The following is a 13,028-nucleotide window of genomic DNA, read 5'->3' on the forward strand; positions in this document are numbered from 1 at the left end:
ATGCAATTACTTCTCTGACCCCATTAACTATTAACTTCATATTAAACATCTTAAAAGATCATGGAAACAGTCTTAAACAACCACCTCCTCCAACATTTGTAAGATGCTTTTTCCTCAGTTACCACTAGTGTGATTTTCAGCCAAATCTATGTTGCCCATTAATATGACAACCTCCCCACATCTTCACAAATTTTACTCTTTGATACTGTCTGGTATATAACACTCTTAAGTTTGCTGCCTACTGGCCCCATCCTATCTTGAGGGTTAGGAATTTTGTCAGAATTCAAATGTAGTACTTTAACCCCCTTAGAGAATCAGAAAATTGAAGTCATTTCATTGAAAGAATATCAGTAGTGAACATTAAATGGACGTGATTCATCAATGGCATAGCTCGAGTGTATGCCATCCAAGGTAGCCCTTCAGTTTCCTGCCCCCACCCCCTCCAGGCCCTCAAGCCTATACAGGCTTATACAGTAAACCCCAAAACGTCCCCCATAAAAGTGCTACTCTGGGTAGACTGTGCCATCCTCATCCCTCTCCTAGATGTGCTATTGTGATTTATTTGTAATAAGGAAAAATCTACAAAAGATAATTTGTTCATTTTTCTTTTAATACATAATATAAAAAAGAAGAATAACAAATACAATGTGATATTAAATGTAGAGTGAAAGTTCAGTCTTTTAACTGGTATGTGTTTAATGTTGAACATTTAACAATGTGGATATTCTTTTAATATATAGAACAACAAGATTCCTAATGAATACCACTAAAGAAAGAGAAATAAGTAAATAATTTTGCAGCAAGGTTCTGGTAATCATTAATCAATACAGCAATACTAGATAATGTATGTTTTTGTTTTCAATGTTTCATTATATTTCCAGAGATATAACACTTCAAATAAAAATATTAGTTGTTTTAGTTTTTATGAGGCAAGGCGGGCACTAATACAAGCTCATTTAATTTAAACCTGCAGCAACAGAGCTACTCCACCAAGAATCCACTTGCTTGATTTCTCTTTCGATTTCAAATTAAATGTCCATACAAATGTCGGGCCTCGTTGTTTGGTCTTATAGACAGGACATTGATAAATAGTTTTAGTATCCTGTCGGTCAACTGGAATGGCTTTAATGAATATCACAGGCATTACTGGAGTGAGATCTTTTAGTCGTGACTCAGCAATCATTCCACTCTGCATGTCCCACCGAGCACCTTCCATAAAGAGCCCATGAATGTAAGCTCCTTCTCGAGGTGGTCCTGCCATGTCATCTCGCATTTTCTTAGTCACATCACACTGCAGACACATCTTGTCTAGTGGCCATTCACTTTTACGTGCCATTTGCTGCATGATAGCTGTAAGAAAGGACTGTGGGTTAAAGAAGCCAGCCAGCCAAACAGCTGCTGGTAGCTGAAAGTCTGTTACCCAACTCTCTAGTTCCTTCACACGTTGCAAAAGATCTGCATACCATGTGGTGAGGTTGTACAGAGAAGGGTATGCCCTTTTTGCCCAGTTGCCTGGCACTTGATCCATAAAAAGAGAGTTGCTTAGTTCTTCCATGTCTGAGGTGATTGTCAATTCACCCTGAAAAAGAAACAAGGTAAGTGGTCAAATTAATGAATAAATTAAATTTTTATCCTAAGAAATGTAATTAATTTGTAAGGAGAAAATATTTAAAAAGAAATATAGCTTTATTTAAGTGTATGCATGGTGTGTTTTGAAAAATATTAACAATGATTTTACCTTTAAACCTAAATCAAGTTCTTTTAAGGTCCTTCTAATTTCTGATGTTAACAAATTCATTCGTTCGCATTCTTGGAATGCTACGACTACATAGGGAGTTCTTTCTTCTAATGGAACTTTAGCCATTATTTCTGCCATGATAAATTCTTCTGGTAATTTTTCAATAATTTCATCCAAAATTGACTTTACCTACATAAAGATAAACAGGTAAGTATTAAGATCTTTTTAGAAAAACATCATCTGGCCACAGAATGCTGTTTATACTTTGGTATGTATTTGTGTGTGTGCATGCATGCATTCATATGTGTGTGTGTGTGTGTGCTGTTATACATTTAAATATACTTAGAACAACACAATCTACACATGTAAATATCAAAATAGATAATTAATTATACTTATAATCATTTTACATCCGCTTTCCATTGCTAGCATGGGTTGTATGGGTAGTTATGATACAAATTAGTTCTTATTTGAAGTTACTGTCCTCCTAGATAGGACAAGGACGACATGTCACTTGCATTTTTCATCTTCAGCATGTCTTCTATGGCCAGATACCCTTCCTATCAACAGACACTTTACAAAGTGTTCTAAGTACATTGTAGAGTTGCAGCAGTCTAGAAAGGTTCTTTTATCCCTAGTAAGGCTATCAAGTCCTCTCAACTCTATGTTGCTTCCATTCAATGGTCAACCACTTTACAGACTGTACTGGGTACATTTTATAATATAACCACCACTAGAGAAATCACATTGTGTCTAGGAAGACTATCACCTCATTTTATAAATTATTTTTGTGTATAACAAAATTATGAATAACATGTTTCTCAAGGTGCTTAAGCATCAATATAGATAATAATAATAATAATGATAATAATAATATAATTTAATGTTAATAATAATATAAGATCACTGTTTGTACCATGTACAGCAAGATCTGGAACAAATGTCTGCATATTTATTCTTAATATGTCTGGGCAGGTTCAAAAACAGAATACGCTAGTTGCTGTAATATATGTCAAAGGAGAAAAACCTCTCTCTTTTATGATAATAGTGTGTCCAACATCCTTGATTCATTGGCACAGAATATTCTGGGACAGTGGTGTTTTGACTTGTGTCTCGTCAGCCAGAAATACCCCAGATCTTTGAGTCTAGTCAAGCAGATGGCCTTTGTTTGTAACTTTCAGTGAATAAAATGTTTGCTGATATGTTTGCCAGTCGATATAAAATTGTCATTTGCATTGTGTACAGCAAGATCTGAAGCAAATGTTTGCATATCCATTCTTAATACATCTAGTATAATTTGAGGTTTCTAAAACCTTATGAAGATGCATAGCCAAGTGGTTAGGGATGTTGCACATACAATTGCAAGATTGTGGTTTTAGCTCCCCAAACCATGTCATTTTAATCCACTCAGCTGTAAATGAGTAACCCTGTGATGGATTATCATCCTGTTCAGGGGGAATGTTGCAGTCTTGGTCACTTATACACCATAGGAACTGGGTAACCAGTTCAGTGAGCCCTAGGACTGAACACTGTACTTTATTTTGCTTTTTAAAACATTAAATTATATTTTTAAAACTCTGAAGTGCATCTAAATAGATGCCTGAGGTGGCATAACCATTTTAGAACCATTTTTCTCTCACTTCTATCAATTAACGATGGAGCCTCAATGGGATCACTTGTCTTGCTAGAAATAACAGCTAAATCTCTTTCAAACTACACCCTACTATTTTTAAAATGGGAGGACACATATGATGTAGTCCAAGATAGACTATGAATGAAAACAAAGATGAAGGTCATAGTTGAAACGTCTCCAATCCTAAATCAACTTGATTAGGACTTCCTTTCAGTAAAACAACTTCCCACCACATGAAGGAAACTTTTCACAGATATACATATTGTTTTATTTTACATGTGCTTGCCTCCAGGCACATACAAACACATTCAGACATACACACATGCATATATGTGCATGCATTTATGCACTCACAAGCACACACATACAAAAACATAAATGTAAAAGAATTGGATATTTACTTTTTCTTCTCGGCTAACACCAGCTTCTGAATCACTACCTGCATCTCGAGGCTGCATTTCAAATACTGTGCGGAAAAGATGCTCTGATGTACTTGTGAGGAATTCAATTTCTGCATTTGGATGTAGACCATATAAATAGGGACTTTCTGTTGGAATCATCTCATCAATATATGTGTGATAGCCCTTGTAGTCAATATTTGGTGGAATTGGGAATCCAGGAGCCAAATAGAGCTCTGTATCAAGCTGTAATGTAATATAAAATAAAAACGTTAGGGGATGTAGATGATAAACAAAGCATAGTATTCATCTGGGAACTGAATTAAAGTATTGTGTTTTGTTTTGTTTTTTTGTGTTACTAGTAGTACTGGAAATGCTAATAATGGCAATAGTGATGATGATGATGATGGTGTAGTATTTATTTATCATAATAACAAATGATCGAGACCTTTGGCAAGATCCATCAAGCAAGTGAAATCATAACTGTGGCAGATACTGGTGTATTGCAGCCGGTACCTGTGCCGATGGTACATAAAAGCACCCATTACACTCTCAGAGTGGTTGGCATTAGGAAGGGCATCTAGCTGTAGAGACCATGCCAAATCAGACTGGAGTCTGGTGGAGCCCCTCAACTTACCAGCCCTTGTTAAACCATCCAACCCATGTCAGCATGGACAAATGGACACTAAATGATGATGATGATGATGATGATGATGATGATGATGATGATGATGATGATGATTTATATTACAATGAAGGCATGTGGCCTAGTGGTTAGGAATTTGCTCTTGAGATCACAAGATAGTGGTTTCAATTCCTGGATCAGGTGATACATTCTGTTCTTGAGCAAAACACTTCATTTCACATTGTTGTGTGATCACTTTGATGTCTGATGTGTGGCACAACGTACACCTGTTCAGCCAATGTTGTTCTGATGGAAAGAGCAAGCTAATGTGCAGCACAGACATTTGATCACTACAGACAACTTATCTGTGCAGGTTGTTTGACAAGAATCTGCAAAACTCTCATCTGTCATTTACAACAGAAGTGTCCACAAAAAATAAAAACACCCTGTATATCACAGACATGTATCTTGGTTTTTAGAATTATATACACCATATCTCTGCATATTAGTAGAGATGACTAAAAGGATTGGTGCTGAGAAGCTGGTTGTATCACTGACTCAAAAAGTCCGATCTAACCCATGCCGACATGAAAAAGCAGATGTAAAAACAACGATGATGAAATGGTGACCCATTTTGCCATAGATTACAGATTTCCTATAAGTCAGTCACTGATTCATTGCATTTCCGACAGCAAAAATTGACAGGGGATTATCTGTGTAATTCTGTAGAGAACAAACAGAACAAGGAACACTGCTCAAAAGCATCAGTTTTTTTTTGGGGGGGGGCAGTATTATTAAGGCAGCAAACTGGCAGAACCATTAGCATGCCAGGCAAAATGTTTAGCAGCATTTCATCCATCGTTACATTCTGAGTGCAAATTCTACTGAGGCTGATTTTGCCTTTCATCCCTTTCAGGGTCAATAAAATAAGTACCATCAGAGCACCAGGGGGTCGATGTAAATGATCTAGCACCTCCTCCGAAATTGCTGGCCTTGTGCCAAGATTTGAAACCAATACCTATATCTTTTAACAAATGATATGCATAATTTGTATATATATATATAGCTCCTCTACAATAACCTACTTGCCACTTCCTCCTTCTCTCCTCCCATATTCTATACCCTCCTCTCCTTGCATAAATGCTGTCCTCCACCCACTACCAAAGTTTTTATAGTCTCATGAGGTGCATGGTGACCTCACTAGTGCTGATGGCATAAAAAACACCCAGTACATGCTATGAAGTGTTTGTCACTAGGAGGGGCATCTAGCCATATAGAAACCATCCCAGCATGGAACATGGACATATTATAATGACAAGAAGGATGATGATATGTGTGTGTGTGTGTGTGTGTGTGTGTGTGTGTGTGTGTGCACGCGCACTCACCCACAGCTTTAATCACAACCGTGTCTAATGTCTAGTTTTGGAGGGAACATGTTAATATAGGTAGTTGTGGTGGTGGTGGTGGTGGTGGTGGTGATGATGATGATGATGATAATAATCAGGAGGAGGAGGGCAAGGAGGTATTATTTTTGGAAGGAGGATGTTAGTAAAGTGGGAAATAATGCCAAGTAAGATAGTGATGGTGGTAGTAGTAATAGGCAACAACTCACCATGTCCGGATGCATGTACACTTCAAGATAAGTTATACAAAGTCGTCTGTCCCAGTCATCTGTGATGTGCCCTCCATACATGATTTCCCCAAAAAGATAGCGTAAATCTTCCCAGGGGACTTTGTTGTTGGCTTCCAAGTAGTTGTACAGCACATTAACACTGATTGTCAGATCACCAACATTAAAAGGGTAAATTCGGTTCCAACCCTGAGGTCCAAACTTTCTCCGTTCTTGAACAACAGCATGAAAATAGCAGAGAGCAAATAAGATGCTCTTAAACTCTACTTCTCGTGCACACTTTTCCAAAGTGTCCTTTAGAAAGATGGATAATAAAGAAATCAGAAACACATACATAAGAAAATAATAGGCAAATAGTAACAGGTAAATGCTATATTGAAATATAACAGGTATAAATTAACAAACTAATAGTCATCATTCTTTTTATTCTGCTCTCTATTCCTGGGAGGGTCATAGGGATAAAGTCCCCAAGCATGTCCTCCATAGGATCCTATCAGAAGCAACCATTGTTACACCTTCCAATTGAATTTTCAAGCATGACCAACTGAGACTATGGATATTATCTAATCATCTCATTCTTGGCCAACCCCTTGGTCTCCTGCTGATTGGCTCAGCTTGAAGAGCTTGTTCTGTGATTCTTTCCTCCAACATTCTAATCAAATATCACATACAAATAAGAATTACAAATATAACATGTAAATATAAAATGCAAATATAACATATAACACAAATATTGCATATCATGTACAAATATCACATATAGATATAACATACAAATATCACATGATACATAAATATAATACAGAAACATACAAATTGAAATCTGGTTCCTCAAGGTTGACAAATCATGATGGCTTGGCAGATTCAAGGACTGAATTTACCAGCATTCTATTGTAGCCCAAGTCCTATTACATTTACTGATCAACTGGATTACATTACCAAAAACAGAGTCCCTTAAAAGGAAGATCAGTGGCTTTTTCTAAAAGTGGTTGGGATTTCATGCAGTCTAAACGGTGTAGCACTGTATGGGACCAGTAACATCTTGCAGCTCCCATTCAGTGTTCTCACTGAAGAATTTAAAGTAACACGAGTAAGAGAGGTGTTACCTTACATGGACTCCTGCTGGCTTCAATGTGAGAACAGAAAGGAAATGGAAGACAGAGAAAGCAGAGAAAGTGGATGAATCACACCTAATACAAAAGAAGCTGGTGAGCATCTTGACAATTGGCAGAGCAGGCTAAGGTTTTTGTTTTTGCTTTTGTTCTTTTCCAAATACACATGTTGGCAAGGCCCAGGGAAAAGAGAAGTATCATATCATTCAAGAGAAGGTCAGAGCAGATGTTGAGGGGAATGAGTGATCAGAGTTGTAAAAGGCAGGGGACAATTGACAAGAGAATGTGCACCAATGCAGGATTTCTTAAGGGAGGTGATGAAAATTATAATAGTGTGCTATGGCAATATATTTACTCTAAATGGGTGACAACAGAGAAACACCAAAGTATACATAATGCAGAAGTGTAGCAGTCTTTCCCCAAATCTGCCAAACATGCCACATAATTGATTTATTTAAGTTCAAGGGAAGAATGTACCATCCATAAATAAGATGTTCCAATTCATAGAGGTTACAAGAAGATTTAACAATAGAAACATTTAGCTATTTTTTTGTCTTTTCCCTTTTTCCTTTCGTTCCTTCCTTTTTATATATTAGAGGTAGTAGATATTTTTTCCAGCTTGTCATGGCTTTCTGGCTTCACATACAAGCTTAAATTTATTGAAAGAATAAATAGTCAACATCTCTTATTTATGAAGGAGGTAAGCTGGCAGAATTTTTAGCGTGTGGGATAAAATGCTTAGCAACATTTCTTCCAGCTCCTTCTGTTCAGATTTCAAATACTGCCATGATCAACTTTGCCCTGTGTCCCTTTAGGGTTCATAAAATAAATTGCCATTCAAGTACTGGGACTGATGTAACTGACTTGTCTCCTCCCCTCAAAATTGCTGGCCTTGAACCCAGTAATGGATCAGTATCCCATTTAGGGGAAATGCTGTTATCTCAGTGAAGGCACATAACTCAGTGGTTAGAATGCCAGGCTCGCAATCACGAGGTAGTGAGTTCAATTCGCAGACCAGGTTGTATGTTGTCTTCTTGAGCAATACACTTTATTTCATGTTGCCCCAGTTAACTTAGCTGTAGAAATGAGCTGCAACATCACTGGTGCTAAGCTGTATTGACCTTTGCTTTTCCTTTGGATAACAACAGTGGTGCAAAGAGGAAGCTGGTATGCATGGGCAACTGCTGGTCTTCCATAAATAATCTTGCCTCAACTTGTACCTTGGAGGAGAACCTTCTAGGTGCAATCCCATAGTCATTCATGACCAAAGGGGGTTTTTACCCTTTTACTTTTTACCCTGTGATCTCACTGAGTAACTGGTCTTATTTGTCCAAGAGCTCAAGAGATGAAATATCTCTTACTTAATACTAGTAATTACTTTCAAATCACGGAAAAACGATAATTCATTTCAAAATAATATTTTACCTGATCAAAGTTGTCTAATGCTTTATGCAAGTTAGCTTGCATACCAGTAGGAGGCTCATTCGTAATTTTGATGGCTGACTCAAGAATACCTTGAGGTATGGTGTGGGAAGCAGCAGAAGCGGCAGGTTCAGCACTGATGAAAACTCTGTAAGATTCATGGCTATCTACACTATATTCTTCTAACTTCTTCTCTAAGTTGGCCAGCCATTTTGCAACAAGATGCACATTCTAAGAAAAATATATTCATGAAGACAAATTATTGTATTAAAATATATTAACATATAATGGAGACATGCTTAAGTCTGTGGTTAAAAACTTCACATTGCAACCACATGGTTCTGTATTTAATTCCAATGTGCAATGAGAAAGTGTCTTCTATCCCAGCCTTGAGTAGACTAATGCGTTATGAGTGAAAATAAATTGTTAGGAATTGAGCAGAAGTCATTCAAGTGTGAGTGTGAGTGTAGATAGACAGACAGAGAGACAGATAAATTGTGAAATAATAAGTGGATGGATGGATGGATGGATGGAGACAGACAGACAGACAGACAGACAGACAGACAGACAGACAGACAGACAGATAGTGAAATAGATATGTATATGTGTGTGTGTAGATAGATGAATAGATAGATAGATAGACAGTGAAATAGATGTGTGTGCTGGTGGAAATTGACATAAACATCTTATAGTATTTAAGTCTGAAAAAGAGAGACGACTCTCTAAAAGGTTGTAACTCTGGCAAACAGAACCATTTGATAAATAGTGATCAATAAAATGTATACCAAATTTACATATTGTGCTTGAAAAGAGTATAAAAATGTGAAACCACTGGATGGCAGAATCAGACAAAATATCTTGCAGTAATTAGGTTTATCCCTTTATACTCTGAGTTCAAATTCTGCTAGATGCTCTTCGTCTTTCATAATTCTGAAATATGAAACTGATAATCTAAGTACTTAGGTCAATGTAATCAACTATACTTTGGAAGGCATTGCCTCAGCACAGCAAAAGTCAAATGATAGAAACCAATAAACCATAAAAGAATGAAAGACTGTATTATTTGTCTTTTTCTCACTGGATACAAAGTACAAAGTTATAGGGACAGGTTGTGTATGATGTTGGGGCAAATTACATGAATGACATATACATCATTATGGTTTATTGCTTTAACATCCACTTTTCTATGATTTTATAGTATAGATACACAGTAATCCCCTGACTATCGCAGGTGTTATGTTCTAAAACCTCCCACAGAAATAATTAAAATCTAAAAAAATATAAATACCTATCGGCTGCAGAAACCCGCCATATACTGAGGAGTCCCGATATAAATTTACATATATTAGCCAGAAAAATCCATAATGTACTGCGTATGCGATAGGTGAACCACAATGTACTGAATGCGTGATAGGTGACCCACGATATAGCGAGGGATTACTGTATATATATATGTAGATACACATCTATATTCATGCTGTGTGTGTCTGCTAACTGACAAGACTAAGACACCATAACTTACTTGTAGGATTACCCAGTGTCCATCTTGAGCTGATATATCCATAGCTTCTTCAGCTATGATTTCTTGTCCTTGACCCAGAGATATGTTGTGGAAGTTCTTGTTATCATTTGAGAAACCTAATTTTTTGCCCAATGCCTCTACATCTTTGAGGGGATCCACTCCAGGAGACAAGATAAAAAATACTGGAGTACCAGGACCAGATTCTTCATAAGATTTAGCAAAGTCCACTTGGCGTCCTTCAACGTACTGTGTACCCATCTTCTCTTCAATGAAATTCCTGCAATAGCAGATATAGAACTGGTGAAATATGGGGTTAATTAGCAAACCAGATGAATTATTACAACTGTTATTTTTAATACTAATCAAAAAATGGAATGGAACAATGCTTTAGAAATTAAAGTTTTGAATTATCAATTCAAAGATTATGGGTTCATCTTTGCAGCAAGAAATACCCTAAACTCTTGTATCAGATTGACAAGAAATATTTACCTCACTAAGCCTATTGTTGTTGTTGTTGGCACTCCATCGCTTACGACGTCGAGAGTTCCAGTTGATCCAATCAACGGAACAGCCTGCTTGTGAAATTAACATGCAAGTGGCTGAGCACTCCACAGACACGTGTACCCTTAACATAGTTCTCGGGGAGATTCAGCGTGACACAGTGTGACAAGGCTGACCCTTTGAAATACAGGTACAACAGAAACAGAAAGAAAGAGTGAGAGAAAGTTGTGGTGGAAGAGTACGGCAGGGTTCGCCACCATCCCCTGCCGGAGCCTTGTGGAGCTTTAGGTGTTTTCGCTCAATAAACACTCACAATGCCCGGTCTGGAAATCGAAACCGCGATCCTATGACCGCGAGTCCGCTACCCTAACCACTGGGCCATTGCGCCTCCACTACACTAAGCCTATAAAGGTCATACATTCATCAACTTTTCAAAATGGTGGATAATGTTAATATGTACATTCAACAGTAAAATAAAATACTTGCCCCAAAAGTTCTCTGCGAATATACAATTACAATGTTTTGTTTTAATAATTCTTTTTAAAAGAGAAAATATTGAATTGAAAAGCTACAAATACATAAGTTTATAGAACCATTCAATGAAGAGGAGTAATGCCAAAACATTTGCAGACCATTTCAGTTTGGTGAAGCTGATGTAGATTGTTTTTCATCTTGAATTTTTGTAAGTTGTTACTGAATTCCAGAGACAAAGTTCTGGAGAAGGATGAGAGGATACAATTGCAGAATATGAAGTGGAGTAATATACAATAGAGATGGTGAGAGGAGGAGAATAAGTTGGGTTTCGGTAGATTTGGTTCATAGTTTCTTAGTTGAGAGGAGTACAAGCCATTGTAATAGGAGTAAAAAGAATACCTGTGGGTTAAGGTACGCTAAACAGAGGAGCTTTGGAAATCAGTGTATGTGCCTTTAGCAATCAGTTATTATAGCCGGTTTACTGCCCAAACAGATGGTTTGGGGTTCATCATCACTTTGTGACACCTTGAAAAACAGATAATGATTAGCAATAGGAAAATAATCTCACTGTAAAACAATGCTTCTACAGTAGCAGCAGTGGTGGCAGCAGCATCATCATCACCACTGCTGCCACTGCCACCACTGTCATCATCGCCATCATCTGTCTGCCTTCTGTGTTGTCATGAATTAGATGGTTTGACATGATCCAATGAGCTGGAGAGTTGTGCTGAGCTCCATTGTATACTCTGGCATGGTTTCCATGTTCTTCCTAAAGTCAGCCACTTTACAGAATGTATTGGATGCTTCTTTCATGACACCGGCACTAGTGATGTCACCAAGTAAATTGCAAGACAAAGAAAAGGAATAAGGAAAAAAAAGCCCTTGACTGAGTGAGTTGTAGTAGACAAGGAAGAGGCTTTATGTGAGGAGTTGAGAGGCATGGATATCTTGCTTTAGAGGAGATGCATGGCTACCCTGTATTGTATAAAGATGGATGGGAGTATCTGGAAAGAAGAGAAAAATGGTGTTTATCAAGGAGTCAAAGAAACAACAAGTGCATGGTTACGGTAACTGGCTCATGATCACAAAGTTGTGAGTTCAATTCCTGGTGACACATTGTGTCCTTGAGCAAGACACTTATTTCACGTTCCTCAAGTCCACTCAGCTGGCAAAAATGAGACGTGCCTGTAATTCATAGGGCCAGCCTTATCACATACTGTGTCACACTGAATCTTTCTGAGAACTACATTAATGGGTATGTGTGTCTGTGGAGTGCTCAGCCACTTGCACATTAATTTCACGAGCAGGCTGTTCCATTGATCGGATCAACTGGAACCCTTGTCATCATAACTGACAGAGTGTCAGTTAAAGGAACAAGAAATGTCACAAGAATTAAGCTACCTGTTGAAACTCACCTGATTGCATATGTCATTCTGTCTGGTCGGAGAGCCCTCATCATGCAAAGTTTCTGAAGAGATGTTTTATTCTTCCATTCCTGAGGAAACTTCTCCTTTTCTGGAGATTCACACTCAACGAATTTCTTCCATCTTTTAGCAGAGCCTTCTATGTCCCTATCCAAGTTGCGAAAATCTTCAAGACTGGCCAATGCCTAGAGGAATATAATATTGATTTCATTTGAAAAATTTATTATTCATATTTACTGTTGAAAAGATCTCAAGGATCGAAACCGGTACTGTAATGTTCTTTATAAAAATATTTTAGCATTTTCTACTTTGTCTTTTTTCCATATATATATATATATCTACTCGTGTGTTCCCCTTCAACCTTTTACATATATATATATATATTCATTAGAAATGCAGAGACGCCTATAATAGGACATCTACTCGCTAGAAATAGCAGCAAAAATACTACATACCACAAAAGTTAGGGATAATTTCGAAAGGAAATGAAAAATAAAAACTTTTACCAATCTATATTCTGTACCATGGTTTCAAGTCAATTTTAGTAAG

The 13,028-nt window shown here is 37.4% G+C and overlaps 1 protein-coding gene across 1 annotated transcript in view; it reads right to left on the reverse strand.

Annotated features, from left to right (window-relative positions):
* Positions 1-648: 648 nt before the first annotated feature.
* Positions 649-13,028, reverse strand: part of LOC106870727 (dynein beta chain, ciliary) — a 109,770-nt gene continuing 97,390 nt past the window's right edge. The window contains exons 52-58 of the mRNA XM_052967251.1: positions 12,471-12,664; positions 10,081-10,357; positions 8,562-8,789; positions 6,007-6,318; positions 3,773-4,015; positions 1,739-1,927; positions 649-1,579 (exon numbers count right to left, since the gene is read on the reverse strand). Coding sequence (XP_052823211.1) covers positions 962-1,579; positions 1,739-1,927; positions 3,773-4,015; positions 6,007-6,318; positions 8,562-8,789; positions 10,081-10,357; positions 12,471-12,664 — 2,061 coding nt within the window. The 3' untranslated portion in view covers positions 649-961. The remainder of the gene's footprint in view (positions 1,580-1,738; positions 1,928-3,772; positions 4,016-6,006; positions 6,319-8,561; positions 8,790-10,080; positions 10,358-12,470; positions 12,665-13,028) is intronic.

The sequence above is a fragment of the Octopus bimaculoides genome, chromosome 1 (genome assembly GCF_001194135.2).
Source record: "Octopus bimaculoides isolate UCB-OBI-ISO-001 chromosome 1, ASM119413v2, whole genome shotgun sequence".
Lineage (NCBI taxonomy): Eukaryota > Metazoa > Mollusca > Cephalopoda > Octopoda > Octopodidae > Octopus > Octopus bimaculoides.